This window comes from Pelophylax lessonae (genome assembly GCF_965119305.1).
Source record: "Pelophylax lessonae genome assembly, chromosome: 2".
Classification (NCBI taxonomy): domain Eukaryota; kingdom Metazoa; phylum Chordata; class Amphibia; order Anura; family Ranidae; genus Pelophylax; species Pelophylax lessonae.
Window position 1 is genome coordinate 509153266 of NC_138769.1, and position 21945 is coordinate 509175210.

A 21945-nucleotide genomic window follows, 5' to 3' on the forward strand; every position below is an offset into this window, starting at 1 on the left:
CAGCCGGTCACGTGGTAAAGAGCCATTTACATTGGCTCTTTACCCTGATCAGGGATGGGCTGTGTCCCGAGGGAAATGCTCATCCTCAATCGCCGCAAACACCCCAGGGGCGTGCGGGAGTGGCAAGAACAGGCGGACATCATATGACGTCCGCCCAGAGGAAAGGAATGTTCCTACTGGCATCATTTTACAATGCACCAGTAGGGAAGGTGTTAGCCCAGTCATGTGAAGAATGAAGCCAAGATTCAGCAATACCAAATAAATCATGTTGCTCCTTGTGCACCAGAGCTTCCAACTCACCTATTTTGCTTGGCAGACTTTTGGCATTGGTAAACACTTTACATTCATTGTCACATATTGCACACATTTCTGCCCCATTATAATGAACCCCAATGAAAAGTCAACTGCAGGTTGCATGATAGGGCCTGCCAGGGAAAATAATGCTTTAAATAGTGCCTCTAATCTCTTATATTTTAGATCTTTGAACACAGGATTATCTTTCTCAGTGGCCAAGAGGGTCTTAAGGCAGGATCCACCACAGGATGTACCCACGATCATAAATAAAATACTGTAGGGAGAAAAAAAAAAAATCTCTAAGGACAGTCCCCATACAATACAGGTTCTACCAGTGGCTCAAAAGGGACTTGGCTGGTTTAGGGAATTTAAATGACCTCATACGTAATACTCTGTTGTGAGCAGACTAAGGTGGCTTCAACATTAAGCAAGAGCATACAATGTTAATAAGAGTAGCTTTAGATTTTTAGCTTGGTTGAAATCTCAGCATAGGGGTTTCATTCCTAATCTGATGCCCCAGAGAACGAGGGACCCTCCACTTCAATATATGCCTTCTCCTCAGGAATTGTGTCTGGCTCAAGAGCTAAATCATAAACAAATTTAGGAAGTGAGGCTGAAAAGAGGGGAGATCAAAAATGGAGCCTGAACATGAAAGCTCACTTGAGCCCTTTTCTGTTAATGACCTGCCATGTTTGTGATTTTTTTTCCCAGAGGGGTGGCTTATATCTCTGCAACAATAATGGAGGGAGGGAAACACCTTGGTGTCAGCTACCTGTAGGCCATAGCAATCCAGGGATTATGATCCAGATCACCTACGTGCCCCAATAGAGGAGATAAGGAGATGTTACCAGCTCAGTGACCACATCCGAAAAGGAAGGGCAGATGCACACAGGCGCAGTAAGCCCTGGGAGGCGAGGTGGCACAAGCGCAGTGAGTGTTCCAGGTTACTCACACACAGAAGCAATGTGTGCACAGGCACATTCCATAGGCAGAAATAGTGGCGACATTTAAAAGAGTCTTTTAACCTGGTATTTGCTGCAATTGCCTGCAAGCAGTTAATGATTTAAGTGTACCCCCAAGGTGTGGTTTCGGGATGGGCACGCAGGATCATGAATATTTAAAGGGCTTCCACCCTCACTTACCACATAAGATGCATGATTTAAAAGGGGAATAACCCCTTTCTGGCTTCACCCTCCATAATGGTCATACCCCCACAGGGGTCTTTAAGGACAGGGCTCTGTACCATGAAGACTGCAGACATGAACTTTTAAGCTCCCTGCAGCTACCTCTAAGCATTGCACTACACAACAAGGGAAGAGCCAACAGCACAGTCTAGTACCTAAGCAATGTTAAAGTCTGGCCCTTCTCATCTGACAGGGTCCAGGTACGGTCTCCCAAGGCCACAGTGGATAAAGTGCGGCTAAAATCTTGTTAGCAAAAAAAACAAACCAACACACACACACACACACACACACACACACACACACACACACACACACACACCTCGTAATATTCATCCAGGAAGAAAAAATTTCCATGCAAGCTGGGAAGCCTCTCAGTAGAGAGAAGAGGTCCATCACCTAAGGACATTAGCCAAAAAAAAAAAAAAAACTCAGGCTAGCTGACAGTGGGAGAGGTTATATGGGGTATGTACCATCAGCTTTTTTGACAATCACGTACAATCATCTGATGGTAGCTGCACATAACCCATTCTTAAAAATTTACCAAAGTCTACTGGATAATCAGAAAAACTGACCATTGGACTTACCGGTAACGGTGTTTCTACGAACCTTCCAGGATGGCAACACATGAGAGATGAGAGGCTCCACCCTACAGGAAACACAATCAGTTCACAGCTGTTAAAAGTCCCCACCCTTCCCCTTGTCCCTCAGTTGTAAAAAAAGTCTCCCAACCGATTCACAAAGGGTATACATTCACTTGGGTACTCACCACCTATTGTTTACATTCTTTCCTTACCCTTTTAACTGGGCAAGAAGTAGGCCTACCGTCCTGGAAGGTTAGTAGAAACACAGTTACCGGTAAGTAACGGTTGGTTTTCTCCCTTCACCTTCCAGGACAGCAACACATGAGAGGATAATAAAGTAACCACAGGCCTACCTTAGGGTGGGACCACTGCCTGCAAGATCTTCTGGCCAAATATCATGCTTGCAGCGTGTTTTACCTCCACTCCATTATGAGTGATGAAGAGATCTTGGATCAAGAGGGTGATCAGCAGGTTTGCACCTCCAAAGTCTCTGCCTTCTCTGCTTTGGATGCAGGACCTATGTGGAGTTAAAACCTAAAGATGAAATCAGAAAACCTGTGAAATCAGTAGGTTAGCAAGATTGACTGTCTAAATCATCTAGCAATCGTGGTCTATCATGTCTGTACCACTTCTTAGGACCACTAAAAGGACTAATCCAAGACTTGTTCTGTGAAACAAAGACACTACTTTGATCAACAAAGTGGATCTGGCTTAAACACTGCTCTGTTCAGGAGAATGATTAAAAAAGAGGCTCCCTGACAGACAGGGCCGGATTAAGAGCATCATGGGCTTGGTGCTGAGGATTTTGAAGGGCCTTAAGGGCCGTGCCTTGGCATGCACCCAGAGGAGGAAGGGTGCAGCCATGCATGCCTAATTCAACATGGGATGCTGTCTCTGAAGCCCATAAACACATCCATGCATCGGCAACTGTCCCTCCTTGTCCGGCCTTCGCGCTGTGTGGGGAGGTTCTGAGGGTGCTGCCTGGGGAAGCGAGCATAGAAGCCAGACTTCTGTGTTTACAAGTGACAGAAGAGCGGTAACAGTGAATATGGCCAACCCGGGGCCTATATAAAAAAGGTAGGGGCCTGGAGCTGCAGCTCCAATAGCCCCTACGTTAATCTGGCCCTGCTGACAGACAACCCTTGCAGGCCCCCTTTAAAAACTTTTATTTGTTTCCCATAGTGATGGTTAAAGAGAAGACCACTTAAGGGAAATAGATTAAGGAAAGGTTATTTCCTGGGCTCAGAAGCTGGACAGGTATGTACCCAAAGTACACCAAACCTATGACATCCCTAACATCTGAATGTTGGCATGTCAGTTGTTAAAAATGCTCTTTATACCAGAAAAAAACTCCCTATACACCTGCCCACAAATGCAATCAAATTAAGCGGAAAGGAGCTTCGTAAAAGAATGCTTTTAACCATACCGTAGAGATCAGGTGTCCTACCTGATGCCTAGAATCATAATCAACTCCCTATAGACCTGCCCGCAAATGCAATAAAATTAAGCGGAAAGGAGCTTGGTAAAAGAATGTTTTTAACCATACCGTAGAGATCAGGTGTCCTACCTGATGTCTGAAACCATAATCCACTTCAACACCATTGGGTTCCCTTTGGTACTGATGAGGGATACATTAAGCAGACCCCTACTTCAAAGTAAGGCCATAGCAGTAGCAGAACACACACACACATTGGCTTACTACAACCAGTTATGCCAAGAGTGTCATCTGAAGGATACATATAGAACTCAAAACCTATTAAGTTGGGTATACGGGTCAGAAAAGTTATGATATTGAATCTTTAGGCCATAATACTTCTATGAACAAAGTTCTTATAGGAAAGAGGAGGATATTTTTTAACCTTCTTCTAGTGTCCTACAACCTTACCAAGTATCAAGCAGAGGGAATGCCTCTGGTATGCCCAAAAGTAAGGGACTGAACTTTTAGGAATCTGATGTTTCTACAGCCAGAACCCCTGGCCCCTCCATGTCCCTGGGAAAATAAGGGCTGAAATAAAGTGATACATGTATGACTAATATCACAAACCTAGACGATCATAAATTGTGCGTTACTAACGCACAGCACCCGAAAATAGATGTAGACAAAGGACATAAGCATAGACAACAATGTTAAACCAAAGCAGAAAAGACAGAACATAAACTTCAATGTGGATTTTAAAAGTGCAATAAGCTAGGACTATATAATAAATATAAATAGGAAGACACAAACCGTCTTCACTGTTGAGTATTCAGATGCACAGCCAAATGTAAAAACAGAAAAGACCCAAAAACTTCAATGTCATTTATTTCTGAAGTGTAGCAAAATTAGCAATATAACCAGGGGAGGGCTGGCAGCCTTAGGCCTGGAGGGCAAGTCCAGTCAAGTGGCCTATAGAACCATGGAATCAGCTCACCATCCATGCCCACCTGGTTTTGGACTGACAGCTGTATACAGTGTCTGGCCCCTACATTAATCCAGCCCTGCGGCCTTTTTACTAGTTTTTACCACTTTTCAGAGTGGCCCGGGGGGCAATTTCCACCCTGCCCCCCTTGCCAGTCCTCCCCTGAATATAACCAATATAAAGACAGAAGGGACACGAACTTCCGTGCGGTGTATTGCTGATGCCTGACAAGATACAGTCATATAACCAAAATTAACAGAAAAGATGCAAACTTTGTTGTGCATTTCTGATAAGTAACAAGGTATAGTTATATATCAGAAAGACACTGACAATGTCAATGTTGTCAGTTTCTAATTAGCAGCAAGGTATAGTCATAACTCAGAGACACTGCCAACGTCAATGTTGCGCATATCTGATAAGCAACGGGGTACAGTCATAAGACCAACAAAAAAAGTCACCAACAAAACTCAAATGCTGTGCCTTGTTTTGTTTTAAAACATAAATGTTACTAACAAAACTTAAAAAGTTGTGCATCTTGATTAGTAACAGGGTAGTTAGAATGGAAATGTCACTAGCCATCTTTAATGCTGTGCATTTCTGAAAAGTAACATGGTACAGCCATGTAACAGAAATGTAACTAACAAAATTTTAAAGTTGTGCACTTTGATTAGTAACATTGTAGTCCTAACAGAAATGGCACTAGCAACCTTTGTGCATTTCTGATTTAGCAGCCTGGGTAGAGCCATATGTCCAACAGCAATGTTACTAGCAACATTTAAATGTTGTGCATTTTGATTAGTAACAGAGTAGTTACATAACAGAAATGTCAGTAGCAACCTTTAAATGTTGTGCATTTCTGATTTAGCAGCCCGAGTACAGCCATGTAACCAACAGAAATGTTACTAACAACTTCAATGTTGTGCATTTCTAATGCACAGAAAAATAAAGGTAAAATAGAAAAACACCCACAACTTTTAATGTGGTGTATTTCTAGTAAGCAATAGAGTCATATAGCCAAAATAAACAGAAAAAAAAAAAAAACACTTCAATGTTGTGTATTTCTGATGCTCAACAAGGCACAGTCAAACCAGAAAAAGACAGACAACTTAGTGTTGTGCATTTCTGATGAGCAGCAAAACAACCAGAAAAGACAAATAAACATCCACATTGTGTGTTTCTGATACACAATAAAGGCAACAGCAAATCGGGGCCAGGTAAGTGCTTTTCTGAGGCGAGTTTAGAAAATTGCAGAATGCCTTAGAGGGACAGCAGGAGAGGAGAAAGGCTGTTTGCTGGCCAGCCCCCCCCCCTTTCGAAAGGGGGGGGGTGGCTAGCAAACATCCTTTCTCCTCTCCTGCTGTCCCTCTACGGCATTCTGCAATTTTCTGAACTCGCCTCAGAAAAAGCACTTGCCTGGCCTCGATTTGCTGTTGCCTGCAGGCAACTGTGCCGCCTTTCCATCCTCCTTCTCCAGGGAGGTAGGTCCAGATGGAGTTGACACTCTTAGCAGCCTTCTGGCTCTTAGTAGCTGAGGAGCCTGTTACTTTTCCGCCGCGCCTTACACCCATTTCCGGGTCGCGCTGTGCGTTCTCCGCCTCTTCCCTGTTCAGACGGGAAGTTATGGTTTCAGAACAAGGCTTGGAGTGCACGAGTCCTCCCCTTATTGCTGCTGATGTTATGCGGCCCTGCCCTTCACAGCATGGCGCCCACTGTTTGCAGGGGAAGAAAGGAGGAGACCCGAGTTGCTGAGTGGGGCAACAAGCAGAGGGACCACCACACTGTGTCCGACTTGCCTGTGCCACAAGAGGCGACCTGTGAGAAGCCCAAAAGGCTTGCAGGTAGAGTGTGGCTCTCTCCGGCGTTCCTGAACCTGCCTCACAGGAGTACCATCCGACACTCTAGGTCTTCTGGACAGAGAAAAAATAAAATAAAATGTTTCGCTGTCGGACAAACACAATCAATACTGAGGGACAAGGGGAAGGGTGGGGACTTAACAGCTGTGAACTGATTGGGTGTCCTGTAGGGTGGAGCCTCTCATCTCTCATGTGTTGCCGTCCTGGAAGCTGAAGGGAGAAAAGTAGTTTACATTTTGTTTAAACAACCAAGTTGACTAGAAATTGACAAATTCCTTAAAGCACAGAAGGTTCCAAATATCAAATGGTACTCAAAGAAATCGCTTTACCTGCATTAGTTCTGTTTTGAGTTTGTTCAGATGTCTGAGGTTGGGATGAAAAATTGTATTGCTGATATCCATTTGAATTAAGATACTGGGAACTGGGACTCCTCCTGCACTCTCGAATACTAGAGAAAGTCTGTGAATGAGGAATTCCTCTCTGCAGTGGGGAGCAGCGACTAAGTCGAGGCTGAGGTGGTGGTAAGAGGTCAAAGTCTTCATCGTCATCTTCAACACTGTAACGATCAGATTCCTGGTCACTGTTGGCACATGGTGCTTTCTTTCCAGAGTATAGCGAAAGGCTAGAGCGATGTCGTGATACTGAACTGCAAGCAGAGGTAGATGCAAAATCTTGCCTAAGACCTGCAAAACAAAACCATTCATTTCTGATCAATTTTTCACACTGGCGTCAGCTAAGAAAAAGGAAAAAACTCCCCAATTGGGAATCAAATCAAGTTTGCCAAAAATTCTAATCTACTCAAGAAAAATAAAAAAATTGGATCAATAGAGTTACTAATAGAGTTTTTCAATCAACTATTGAGACCCAGAGATGTTATCACTGGGTTTGTCTAATGGTCTTTGTTTCAAGAGTGGTAGAAGGGGGTCAGCTTTCTAACAATGATGAGTCATCCCTAAGTCCATACCAGACCGTTATACGAGTATGCAGGCCGATTGAGGGATATAAAGGGAGTGCACCCCCCCCCAAACCTCCAAAGTATACCAGGTCACATGTCCTCAACTATGACGTCACAGGGGCAGGGCCTCATGGGTGTTATGTGTCATTACAGGGGACTGTGCTGTCACCAGGTGGACATGCCCCTGTGATGTCATGTGACGGAGTCTCCGAGTGACATCATGGGGTGGGGTAACGCGGTGAGGTCACAGAGTGACCCCCGCCCCATTGTTTGCTTAGAAGAAAAGAGGAAGTGGAGTGGTCATTCTTTGAGTGTCAAACGACGGAAGCGGTCCTGTTTGGCTTTTTTTCATGCGGGCCGTGATTGACAATGGATTTACATTAGGGGACAGGTTTTTTGTTTTTTTTTATTAATAAATTACTTATTAAAAAAAGACTGTTGGCATTTTTATTTACCCATTACATTTTTGGGTAAATGAGTAGGGGTACTTATTGACATTGGGGGGGTGTCTGAGGCCCCCTTTTTAATGGGGGATTCCAGATTTCACAAAGCTACCCCCTGCTCCCCCACAACCACCAGGCGAGGGTTGTGAGAAAGAGGTCCTTGATCTCATCCACCCTGCTGACAGCTGACGGGTGCCTGCTCCTAAACAACTGATGATTCATCTGAGTCACTGGTTCTTAGGACGCCAGCAGGTACAAGCTACTAACAACCAGCATGAATTGCACTATAAAAACAGGTTAAAAAAAGAATGCAGATGAAATTTTCATGCATGCCCATTGAAGTCAATAGACCACAAAATTGCACTGCATCGCACCAAGATCGCACAGGAATCTTTTTAAAGTCGGATCGCTGTCAGACTGCATGTATGTGAAGAGACTGCAAAGAAACTGTTGATATTTCACTTAAACGCTCTGGCAGGCAGTTGTGGTGCGGTTGCGGGGCGTGAAGATTAGTTTATTACCTGTAATGGAAAGGGCATTTGTGGAAAGGTTTTTAACATGCCTAAAATGCTCAAACGCTCAAAACTGCCCATAGGGCATTTGGGGGGAATTTTTAACTCGTCATTAACGCTTGCAAAATGTCAGCCTAACACCCATACTACAGCTCATTAATGCCAGTCTAAAGCTGGATACACACTATCCAACTTTTGTGGTTAGATTTCCTTCAGATTTACCTTTTCTATGTAGTGCAAGGGCCTGCCTGATTGCATACAAATTGAAAGTGTTTATGTTTGACCTCATATTATATGGTTTTGGTAAGTCTAAAGGAAAAAGTCTTCAGAAAATTTTTTTTTGTTAAGCTTTAGAAATTTGAAGTGTGAACAAGCCCTAAAAGCTGTCCCTTACAAGCATTCTGTCCACAGAATAAACATGAGGTAATATGTCAGTAACGTCCCAAACAGTGATACAAACAAACAATAAAAAAAAAAAAAAAAAAAAAAAAAAAAAAAAAAACACAAAAAAAACTTATAAGACCATATATTTGCTTCTTTCTAATGCAAGGTAGAAAGTTATAGAATCTGATCAATTGCTGTCAGCAACAACAAAAGGCACCAATTAGACAGTCCGTCAACATTAAAGTATCTAGTGTTCCCTGAATACACCCTCTTTAGCAACACCCATCACATTCCCAATTCTTTAACAAGCCCTGCCACTTTACAGACTTATCCACTGTGCACACCATATATCAGGGCAGGACTGGGGAAAAAAATAGGCCTGGGCATTTTAGACAGAGCAGCCCCGAGCCTGGGGGCCCTACCCTTGAAGCCCAGGGGCAGAACCCCAGGGCCCGGTCGCTAGTGCTACCTTTGCGACCCCGGTAGTCCCGCCACTAGTGTCCGTAGTTTTTATATATTTTTTTACAATTTTTTAAGGACCCCCGTTTTGGGGGCTTTGGTGAGATATCAGGGGTTTATATAGACCCCTGACATCTTACCTTTGAGACAGAGAAAGGACCCTCTCAGCAGCACAGAATGGACAGACAGGAATAGCTCTGTACAAAGCTTCTCCTTCATTAAAAAACGGAAGTATAGTAAACACAGTTTACTATGCCTCAGATTAAAGTCTGATCGCTACCGACATAATTTACCAGCCTCTTCCCCGCTCTTCATTCTGACAGATGACAGCAGCTGGCAGGAGAGGGGGGGAACCCGGCAGGGATGCAGGGGAGGAGATGCATAGCTGAACCTTCAAAACTTTCCTTTTTTGGAACCAACATTATACATAAAAGATTCAGCTAAGGCTCATGCACATTAGCAGTTGATGGACGGTAACCCCTGCCCCTGCGGTTGAGATGTGCTTTTACCACCCCCCAACCCACACCTACCATTAAGGGCTCATTTACATAAACTTTAGTCTCTGAAGAGTGATCCAAGTTTGGATTTCTCTTCAGGGAGAACCCGACAGGTGGTGGAGAGGTTTTGCATCATTTCCTCACTACTTGCTTTAACTCCTTGTTCACCACAATACAGTCCAGTCAGCATAGAATAGCGATGCAGGCACCGGTCTGATATATACACAGAGGTCAGTCGACTATCTCCTCTGTGCCTGGCAATGTCCCCAGTCTCCCCCAGCACCCCCCACTGCAATAACCCTCAGCTCACACTGCCATGGACACCCAACCTGTACAGACCCCTCCTGTCAGCATGGCTCCAACCTCCCCCACCACACACTTCGCTCGTCTCACCTGTCCCCGCACCTCTCCCTCCTGCAGACCGGCGATGTCTCGCCGGGAAAGAACGCAGGGGGACCACGAGGATCTGCCTTTTAGCTGCCCCCCAATTTTTTTTTTTCATTTGGTATCACTTCCTGTTTGCTAGAAAGCTGTACTTGTACATTTATTCCTTTTGCTTTTTGCTAGGCTATGTTTTGTTCAGGATTACTGTAAAGTGCAAAGTGCTACACAAATATGACAGCACTATATTCAGAGAAAATATTAATATAGCTGAAAGGGGAAAATAGGTTTAAAAAACTTGGACAACAAAACTGTACCCAGGGCCACCATGTATGGTCTTCTGATGTCTTCAAGACAGAGGCAGGGTCCATAGACCTGCACTGGACAAAAGGAAACCAAGGGACAGTCCACCGATGCAGCATGGTGGAGCGCCGCCTGCCAGGTGAGCGGAGGATCAGGCGGGTAAAATGTTTTTACTGTCCCCTAGACAGACACAAGTAGTTAATTCTTGCAGTGCAGATATGGCCCCGTTGCAAGGGAGTCACTTTTAGCCAAACTCAAGTAGGACCAAACACTTAGTATCTACCATAAACACTAACAATTTAAAAGAGCTTACTTTCTTCTTGTAATCGTGCCATGATCTGAACGTCCGTGAGGTCTTGTAATTTGTATCCCATAGCGATGGAGTCATCTTCCAGTTCTGAAGTGCTAAGTTCACTGTCCATTGAAGACTGTGGGCTCAAAGGGGAGATCTTCAAATTGTAACCTGAAAAACAAAATAATCATTAAAAGGATATACAATACATGTGTGAAAACAAAGTTCTGATTGCTGTGACCTATTTTGCTGTGACCTATTTTCTAATCGCCCTAGTTGTGATTAGGTCCCAAAACTCGCTTTGCTGCCCCCCCCCCCAGTAAGGCTCCGTTCACGTAGCGGCGTATTGGATCACAGGCAGAATCGTCGCGAATCTGCCCGCGATCCCGATTTATTGCAAAATTGCGGAATGCCCGTGCAATTCCCGTGACTTGCAATGGTACCCCAAACGGGCCGAGATTTTGCCACCTTAGTCGCCTGACGAATCGCGGTAAAATTGCGCAAACAGAATCGAGAGACACCTGTCGCCCCCAAAAAAAAAAAAAGTACAAGAACTTCTTTTGGGCAACAGGCGTCCCACGATTCTGTTTGCACGATTTGTCGGGCGACAATCGTGCCGCATTTGGGGTGCCATTGCAAGTTACTGGAATCAGACGGGTGTCCCGCGATTTGCAATAATTCGGGATCGCGGGCAGAATCGCGTCCATTCTGCTTGCGATCCAATACTTCAGTATGTGAACAAAGCCTTAGAGCAGAAACGTTGGGGACTGTGGCAGGAACACTTCCACTCACAAACCTCACTGCGCATGGTAAATGTAGCGGACCCATGGAGAAATATTTGTGCTAGTCATCAGTAGCTTCCCTGCATACATTTACTCTTGTGGAATCTATTACAGCAGCTCTCCACCCACCAATCTTTACAAAGAAGGGTGCACACGTGAAGAAGAGGAAGGGGAAGGGCTTGATCCAAAGTTAGTACAAAGGACCTCCAAATATAGCTACACCACTAAATACAGCAAATGGCTGCTTTTTTATCCCTATGAATTTAAATTATACAAATATGAGAAAAAGATATTTACATGTAGATACATTTTTGTGCATCAGTCTCATTATCCAGGCTAAAAAGTAGCAGTCTAGTGTAACCATAGCCAATTCATTTCTTGTCAGTAAAGAACATAGACTGAATGAAAAAGACATCTCCAGAATTATTTTAATGCTATTTCTCCATTACTGCAATCCATTGAAGACTGATTTAGACCACGTGCACACTGTATTCACTACAGTATGTTGCTTTTTCTCGTACAGGAGTTTAGTAGCAGAAAAACGCAGTAAAAGCCTGGCATTGATGCATTCTATTGGTTAAATTGTTAATTTGTTCTGGCCATTAGCATGCATCAACGCGCATAAACATGCCAAAATGCATTTATGCTCAAAAGCTTCTCTGCTGAACGTGACTTTGGGGTGGGATTTTTTTTATAGTTTTTAGAGGCAAAAAAAAGAAAAAGCTCAAACACCTGTACATAAGCCCTTAGGCTAGGTATACACATGTTCGGTGCGAATTTCCCCTCAGTTTCTCAGCAAAATTCCAAAGCAGTTCAGCTGTGATTTACATGCAATTTTTTTCCAACAGCCGATGATTTATCATCAGTCTTTTTAATATTTTTTAAAAATTGCAGTGGGGTCCCCCCAAAATCCATACCAGACCCTTATTGGAGCGTGCAGCCTGGCAGTATATAGGGTCTCGTATCGATTTAGGGGGGAACCCCACCCCATTTTTTTAAAATCTATTTTGGCATCGGTTCCCCTTAAAATCTGTACTAGACCCGAAAATGCCTGCTATTGATTGGGGGGACCCCCACGCTGTTTTTTCGTCTAATCGAATTAGTGTATAAAATGGATTAGATGTGCGATTCACTGCAGAAAGCAGTGCTTCTATAACGCACACGACTCTTAATTTGCACTGCCACTGCACAACATATATGTGAACCGGTTCCATATAAAGCGGATTTGATTCACGTTATGAGAATAAGATGCAGTTCAAAATGCATCCAACTCGCATATATGTGAACAGAGCCTAAGTGCCGGTTCACACTTATGCGATCACAGACATCGCATATGATTCGGAGCGCACTGCTCCTAAAATCACATGCGATGTCTGTGCGGTGCAAATTCAGCCATACAGTTTTGCACCGCAATCCCAGTGAACTCGCACAGGACCCTTTTTTGGTCCGAAGCAGAATCAGATTGCATGGTGGTTCACACCAGTGCGATCCGATTCATGTGCGAACTGTCAGATCGCACTGCGATATGCAATCTGATCTGGGGGTGTCGTTCACTTTGAATTGACACCCCCAGCGTATTGTATATGGCAGTGTGAACTGCCTGTTCTGCGGATGCGATGCGGGAACACGCAGTATATTCACAGTGTTCCCGCATCGCAATAGTGTGAAGTGTTTTTAAAAGGAGGTATGGGATTTGGGAAAAACGATAGATTAGATAGATTAGATAGAATAGATACAAACCTGTACATACAAAGTATCTTACAAAAGTGAGTACACCCCTCACATTTTTGCAAATATTTTATTATAGCTTTTCATGTGACAACACTGAAGAAATTACACTTTGCTACAATGTAAAGTAGTGAGTGTACAGCTTATAGAACAGTGTAAATTTGCTGTCCCATCAAAATAACTCACACAGCCATTAAATGTCAAAACCGCTGGCAACAAAAGGGAGTACTCCCATAACTGAAAATGTCCAAATTGGGCCCAATTAGCCATTTTACCTCCCTGGTGTCATGTGACTTGTTAGTGTTACAAGGTCTCAGGTGTGAATGGGGAGCAGGTTTGTTAAATTTGGTGTTATCGCTCTCACTCTCTCATACTGATCAATGGAAGTTCAACATGGCACCTCATGGCAAAAAACTCTGAGGATCTGAAAAGAATTGTTGCTCTACATAAAAGATGGCCTAAGCTACAGGAAGATTGCGAAGACCCTGAAACTGAGCTGCAGCACGGTGGCTAAGACCATACAGCAGTTTAACTGGACAGGTTCCACTCAGAACAGGCCTAACCATGGTCGACCAAAGAAGTTGAGTGCACGTGCTTAGCGTCATATCCAGAGGTTGTCTTTGGGAAATAAATGTATGAGTGCTGCCAGCATTGCTGCAGAGTTTAAAGGGGTTGGGGGTCAACCTGTCAGTGCTCAGACTATACGCTGCACACTGCATCAAATTGGTCTGCATGACTGTTGTCCCAGAAGGAAGCCTCTTCTAAAGATAATGCACAAGAAAGCCCACAAACAGTTTGCTGAAGACAAGCAGACTAAGGACATCGATTACTGGAACCATGTCCTGTGGTCTCATGAGACCAAGATAAACTTTTGGTTCAGATGGTGTCAAGTGTGTGTGGTGGCAACCAGGTGAGGAGTACAAAGACAAAAAGACAAGTGTGTTTTGCCTACAGTCAAGCATGGTGGTGGGAGTGTCATGGCCTGGGGCTGCATGAGTGCTGTCGGCACTGGGGATCTACAGTTCATTGAGGGAACCATTAATGGCAACATGTACTGTGACATACTGAATCAGAGCATGATCCCCTCCATTCAGAGACTTGGACGCAGGGCAGTATTCCAACATGATAATGACCTCAAACACACCTCCAAGACAACCAATGCCTTGCTAAAGAAGCTGAGGGTAAAGGTAATGGACTGGCCAAGCATGTCTCTAGACCTAAACCCTATTGAGCATCCTCAAAACGGAAGATAGATGAGCGCAAGGTCTCTAACATCCACAAGCTCTGTGATATCATCATGGAGAAGTGGAAGAAGCTCTGGTGAACTCCATGCCCAAGAGGGTTAAGGCAGTGCTGGAAAATAATAGTGGTCACATAAAAATATTGACACTTGGGCCCAATTTGGCCATTTTTTACTTAGGGCTGTACTCACTTTTGTTGCCAGCAGTTTAGACATTAATGGCTGTGTGCTGAGTTATTTTGAGGGGACAGCAAATGTACACTCTTATACAAGCTGTACACTCACTACTTTACATTGTAGCAAAGTGTAATTTCCTCAGTGTTGTCACATAAAAAAGCTATAATAAAATAGTTACAAAAATGTGGAGGGGTATACTCACTTGTGTGAGATACTATTATATAATATATATTATATAAATAATTTATTTATTTTCCCTCATTCACCTAGGTGTATGCATCATCAATCCGATGCTGCATCTGTCCCCCACCAGCTCTGCAGTAAGAAAGTGAGACATGAGCAATCAAAGACCGCTGATAACTCAGTCCCCCCCCCCCATTTGCTCTGAGCAGAGAGCAGTGACTGTTAGTCAGCAGTTCTCTGCTCTCCTCTCCTCAGCGGGGGTAGGAGGGGCTCTATCAGTCTCCCAGCAGATCGCTAAGAGGCTGAGTCTGGTGCTGGTCCAGGCTTCTGGGTGGATCCCGATTATATGGTCAGGATCTTTTCAGAGCCTGGACTGGCTCTGTGATGAGAGCAGAAAGGGGGCTTCAGCCTGCTGTTCGCTGAAAATGGATCACAGAAGTGGAGAACTAACTGAACTCCTGTGATCCATAGAAGTATAGCCAAAATAGCTTTAGCTATACTACTTTAATTAAGAGAGATGTGGTCACAGTATAGAATCTACAGGTTAAAAAAAAAAAAATCACAAATGAAGAGGACAATACTGTAGGGAATGGGGAAAGAAATGTGAATCTAATTGACTAGTGCGTGGTAAGATCTATTTGGGAAAGTATGCATTCCACAAGAACCCACATGTAAACTTCTTATGTTTCACATTATTATGCACACAATTAAAACTGGATTATCACAAATTAACATCACATATTTCATTTGGTACATAAAGCCAACTTTGTCATGTATAGTTTTAAAAGAAATTGAAACCAACACATCTTAAAAAACATGGCCAAACATCTATTACAGCCTTTAAAATAAATAACTGCTAAAAAAAAAAAAAAAAAAAAGCAACAAAAAATCACCATAAAAAGGAATAAAAGCAAAAAGTACAGTGCCATAAAACAACTGCAAAACATCAAAGGCAAAATAAATATAGAGAAAGCCAATTACACTGTGAAAAGGTAGAAAAAACCCACAACATTTTCAGTGCAAAATAGAATAAGTTGTAGGTTTACCTGTCTTTTCTGGTGTTAGTATTGCTTTAGTTGGGGTTTTAAGGATGCTGGGAGAATTAACACCGTTGCAATATGGAGTGAGTCTCGCAACTGGACTATAAGGAAAAGACATGGAAACAGGAGTGGAAAAGAGACTCCTCCAGCGACCAGCTAAACATAAAGGAACAAAAATTACTGATTAGTATTTATTTTAAAACCATAACAAGCACGGTTCAGGATAACAGTAAATGAAGGTCAACTTCACCCAAAACCAATAATTTAGTTTTGCGTGCATTCTGGCAAATCTCGCTTTTGATCAAAAGCCTCAGTCACAACATAGACAAAATGATGAAGGGCAATTGCACCGTTGACGTCTCCACATTTGGTGCGTGATGCAATCCAGCGTCCTCAAAAATATCAGTTTTGGGTGGAACTTCAATAGACAGGGCTCTGGCTTAAAGTCATTATCAATCATGGGATTACATCCACTTGTGTCCTGACAGGACTGCATTAAAACCCGTTAGGGGACACTACAATAATGTACCAGATCTGTGATGCTTTGAAGGCCCAATCCAAAGCACCTACCACCTTTTTAGCAAAACGTCATAGCACTAGATATCACCAGTCTTACTAGATACCAGTATGACTTCTAAAAGAGGTCAATAGTTTGGTTTTACTTTACATATATAGATGGCTATATATGTAAAAAAATAAAAAAAGTCAAATACACAGGCTGGACACATGTGAGATTTTTACTGTTTTGTGCAATCAAAACCTGGATTTTTTTTTTTTTTTTTTTTTTGTTTAATATATCAGAGATCCAGTCCAATACCTTCATCATTTGGATCTCATAAGGGTATGTATACCTCAAGTTAGGTATTCCTGTACTAGAGAATGAACTGCTGTTTATACAGCCACAAGGTATATACCATATTTATTCGGTGTATAAACACACACCTTAATTTTATGAAAGAAGATTTAGGAAAAACAACTTACATTAAAAATAAACAACTTTGAAGCAAAATAGGGGTCAGTGCCCATCAATGCAGCCTCATAAGTGCCCATCGGCAGCCTCATCATTGCAGCCTGATCTGTGACCATATGCAGCCTTGCCATTGTCCATCATTGCAGCCTGATCTGTGCCGGATTACACAAAGGGATCTCCTGTTTACTCTGCACAGGCAGTCACACACAGTCCTGCCTCCTTGGCCAGCTCTTACGATAGACAGAACACTGGTCCAATAATGTGACATCTATCCTAAGAGCCAGTACAGGAGTTGGGACTGTGTGTGACTGTGAGAGATCCCGGCTTTGTATAATGTGGCGGCGCTCAACCCACTCCCTTCCCCTCCGAGGCAGTCAGGTATAATATCGGCGTAGAACACGCACACACGATTTGCCCCCCATTTTCAGGGGGTAAAAGTGCATGTTTTATGTCAATAAATAGGGTATGTTCATATACACTAATGAACAATAAAAAATGATACATTTCAAATCTAGATAATAGTATTTGCACACATTACATGGCAAGGTTACACCACTCCAGGTGAGAATAATCCTCCCTCTAATGACTGGGGTGCAGGTCCAGTCCATGGTCTCGGCAAATATCCAAGCATGAGAGAAACTCCAGATTATAGAGGATAAATTGTATTTATTGTTTTCCAGGTATACACAAATCATGACAACACTGATACAGACAAGTAACAGCAGGAGTTGATGCGTTTCACGAATTAACTTTGCTCAGCCATAGACTAAAATGCACCTCTACATTATAGCACCTAAATAGTATAAAATCAGCTGAACATAAGTGTTTAATTACGCTGTTTAACATATTCATCAGGTTCCTATAATCAAAGAACCACCCCATTAACAACCAACAACAACACTACTACTGTGTGTACAGGAACCTTGATGTAATCATCGCTGGTGTATGGGCATTACAAAAGGAAAAAAAAAAAAAAAAAAAGGTACTCGGAGCCAGGTGCTGAGCCAAACCCAACAGGAGGAAGGACAATATGTCCTACAGACTGCTTACAGGGATGATAGTTTACTCGCATTAAGAAAAACAGGCCTTCCAGGTGTGATGGTAGATTGAGTTGTTTTTTCCTCGTCTTCAAGAGGGTAAAAGTGCATGTTTTATGTCAATAAATAGGGTATGTTCATATACACTAATGAACAATAAAAAATGATACATTTCAAATCTAGATAATAGTATTTGCACACATTACATGGCAAGGTTACACCACTCCAGGTGAGAATAATCCTCCCTCTAATGACTGGGGTGCAGGTCCAGTCCATGGTCTCGGCAAATATCCAAGCATGAGAGAAACTCCAGATTATAGAGGATAAATTGTATTTATTGTTTTCCAGGTATACACAAATCATGACAACACTGATACAGACAAGTAACAGCAGGAGTTGATGCGTTTCACGAATTAACTTTGCTCAGCCATAGACTAAAATGCACCTCTACATTATAGCACCTAAATAGTATAAAATCAGCTGAACATAAGTGTTTAATTACGCTGTTTAACATATTCATCAGGTTCCTATAATCAAAGAACCACCCCATTAACAACCAACAACAACACTACTACTGTGTGTACAGGAACCTTGATGTAATCATCGCTGGTGTATGGGCATTACAAAAGGAAAAAAAAAAAAAAAAAAAGGTACTCGGAGCCAGGTGCTGAGCCAAACCCAACAGGAGGAAGGACAATATGTCCTACAGACTGCTTACAGGGATGATAGTTTACTCGCATTAAGAAAAACAGGCCTTCCAGGTGTGATGGTAGATTGAGTTGTTTTTTCCTCGTCTTCAAGAGGGTAGGGATGAGTTAAAAGTCCCCTTATTCTCTTTACCGTAGCTTTAATAGCCACGCTGTTGAAGCCCATGACCAAGAAGCAGGATGAAATATGGTCCCTGGGAGATAAGAGCAGAACGATTCAGAAGGTCTGCCAGGTGTCTTGACAATGTTTGAGTACCACATCATCCTGGTCCAATTTGGTGTGATGAAAATCATTGGAATCCCCTCCATCTTGATCCTGTGAAGTGGATGAGAGAATTTGAAAGAGCAGAAAGGCATAAATAATGTTGAACTGATTCATGGATTTACCAGAGCATCAAACCAGTCCAGTATTTTGTTGAATCTTGAAGCTAGAAGATCCAAGTCTGGTGTTGCCAAGAACTTGTCAATTTTCCACCTCAGATTGGAGAATGCAGGACAAGGCTAAAATACAAAGTTCTACACAGAGGAGAGTCAGGTCATCTTCTTTGAGAGTAGTATGGCTTTTGGTGCCTTGTTGATTGGTTCAGGTAGGTCACAGATGTGGCATGGATTTCACTTGATTCTCTTTAGGTGTCCTCACAAAAGAGGTTCAGAGTTAACAACTAATCAAGAGACAACCAAACTGTTCTGAGCTCCAGAACGTAGATGGAAAGGTGGGCTTCCTAGTTCCCAACAAAAAGGCATACAGGATTTTGTCCCAGTCTGAAAAGGCCTTTTCTTACTGCAGTAGATTAAAAATCTGGCCTGGGGTGTCAGACAGACAAATGGGGTGGTCTTCCTGTCCAAGTTAGTTAGTCCTACATGGTCTGGAGTGAGAATGGATGTATGGAAGAGCCTCAAAGCAGGCAACCATGACACCCAAGACCCTCATGCAGGCACAAAGCAAGAATCTCCTCCAAATTGGTAATGCTGATTACCCAATGAAAAACAAACCTAGTGCTGATGAGGCAGAAAGACGGGAATGTGCAAGTAAGCATCCTGGACATAGGATTTCCTTGATGTACTTATCCAAAGAAGTTCCAAAATAGTTCTCTTACAAAAGGTAAATTCTAAAGACAAATCTTGCATGGGAGATCAGTAGACCAGCATGAAGGCCAAAGCATCATGTGCATAAGAATGAAAAAAAAAAAACTCACGCTAGCCCCCCAAACAACTCGCCTCTCTGAACTGCCCCATTTCAAATAAAGAAATTTTGTTGGCTCTCAGAACCATGCCGAAAGGCAAATCTCCATGGCCTGATGGGTTTTTCAGCTGAATATTAAGAATATGCTGAAGTATTGCTTCCACTTTCAAACAAAGTTTAACAGGGCAGCGACCTTAGCCTCCTTTCCACCGGAGATTTTGAAGGCAATATTAGTCATACTTCATAAACTAGGAAAATCTCCAGACTGTCCCCAAAGCTTCCGTCAGATCTCTCTCTACTCAATTCGGACCTGAAACTTTATGAAAAAATAACAGATTGCTAGACATTTCTTCTACTTTAATCCAAGCCGACCAGGTAGGCTTAGTAATGGGGTAGGCAAGCGCCAGATGGCACAAGACGCATGTTCAACTTACTAAGGGTAGCAGAAACCCGTAAAAATCCCCAACAGTCTCTCGCATAAGTCGCTGAGAAGGCATTTGATAGGGTCCATTGGGAATACCTTCAAGCTACATTAACCAAATTTGGTTTCCATGGCCTTATCAAACAAGCCAAAACCGCACTTTACACTAGTCCATCTGCTCAAGTCTTCACCTCCAATGTACTATCAAACCAATTTCCCATCACAAATGGCACAAGGCAGGAGTGCCCCCTATTTTCACTAATTGTTTCCTTAGTTTTGGTACCACTAGCGGCCTTCATAAGATGGCATCCCCAGATTTATGGCATCAAAATTGGCAGACCGGAATACAAAATAGGGCTGTTCACAGATGAGATACTTACCCTTTCTGAACCAAAGTCATCTCTCAAAATAATTTTTAGGCAATCTTTTTCCTTGGGATTGCTGGCTTGACCACAGAAAGATGGGATAACCATCTCTTGTGATCTGTGAAAATTTGTAGATACTTTGGGAAGGAAACCTGGATCCGGTGATAGAACCACTATCAGGAAGAATGGAACAGTATGGTTTTGCTACGGACAAGGCTTGCAGCTCGCTGGCTCTCCTGGCTGTGAACCGGGCTACTAAGAGCACCGTTTTGTAGGTCAATAATTTTAAAGTACACGCGTCTAGCGGTTCAAATGGATGTTTTGAGAAACTCTGCAGCACTGTAGACAGATCCCAAGGGGGAAATCTATTGAGTTGTGGGCTCATAGAGACAGCCTTAATAAATATCTTTTAATTAGCGTGTGTTCTGCTAATCTGAAGTCTAGAAAGCTGGACAGCGCCGCCACCTGAACTTTTAAAAAGGTATTGGGGGATAAACCCAAGTCCGCCCCCCCACCCCGTAGGAAATCCAGCACTGCCAGGATGACGGGTCCAGAAATCCTGTTACTTTTGCGCCAAAAGCAGAATTTCTTCCATACCTTATTATAGATTACGTTAGTTGACTTTTTCCTACGGTTTAAGATCATGTCAATTACTTTTTCAGACAGACCTTTAACTTTTAGCAAGTACTGCTCAGGAGCAAAGCCACCAGAGATAGACAGCTCACTTGAGGATGGCAAAGCTCTCCCTGGACCAATAGGTCGCTCCTCTATGGCAACCTCCATGGTGTTGCTATTGAAAGCTTCTGAAGAGCGGCAAACCAAGACCTCTTTGGCCAAGCTGGAGCTATAAAGTTGACTTTTGCTCTTGCTCTTCTGACCTTCTGAATCACTTTGGGTATGAGATTGAATGGAGGGAAGGCATATAGGAGATCCTCTGTCCAAGGGAATGCAAACGCATCTAGACCCCGACTGCAAGAGTCCTTGTAAATTGAGTAAAAATCCTCCACTTTCGCATTCTTGGCTGAGGCGAACAGGTCCATTAGCAGGAACCCCCACCTTTCCGTGATTGTCCTGAACACTTTCTGGTTAAGGCTCCATTCCGTATCAAATCTTCTCTCTGCTTAAAAAATCTGCCAAATGGTTCAGCTCTCCTTTGAGGTGAATGGCCGCCAGCGAGAGAGTTTTTTTCTTCCGCCCAAGTAAGGATCTGTTCTGCCACCGACATGAGGGAAGGTGCCCGTGTCCCCCCTTGTTTGTTTATGTAGGCCACTGTAGCCACATTGTCGGACAGAATCAGAATATGCCTTCCTTCTATGCTGGGCCAAAAGGCAATCAGAGCCTTCCAAACTGCTTTTAGCTCCCTTAGAGTGGAGTCGTCGTCTCCCTCTGATCTCTCCCAATCTCCCTGGGTGGCTAGCTTTTTCGTGTGGGCTCCCCAGCCCCACACGCTTGCATCCGTTGTTATTCGGACTGGATTTGTCTGTGTCCAGGGTCTCCCCATCACCAGGTTTTCCTCCTGTAGCCACCAGTGTAAAGAGTTCTTTACTTGACCTGGCAGAGTTACCCGCTCGTTCA

At 43.2% G+C, this 21945-nt stretch overlaps 1 protein-coding gene across 2 annotated transcripts in view; it reads right to left on the minus strand.

Moving 5' to 3' along the window:
- Positions 1-21945, minus strand: part of SLAIN1 (SLAIN motif family member 1) — a 105854-nt gene that overhangs the window by 33319 nt on the left and 50590 nt on the right. The window contains exons 3-5 of one of the 2 annotated variants that reach the window (XM_082245557.1): positions 15694-15843; positions 10559-10708; positions 6641-6994 (exon numbers count right to left, since the gene is read on the minus strand). In XM_082245557.1, the coding sequence (XP_082101683.1) occupies positions 6641-6994; positions 10559-10708; positions 15694-15843 (654 nt within the window). The remainder of the gene's footprint in view (positions 1-6640; positions 6995-10558; positions 10709-15693; positions 15844-21945) is intronic. The other variant, XM_082245558.1, reaches the window with a different exon arrangement.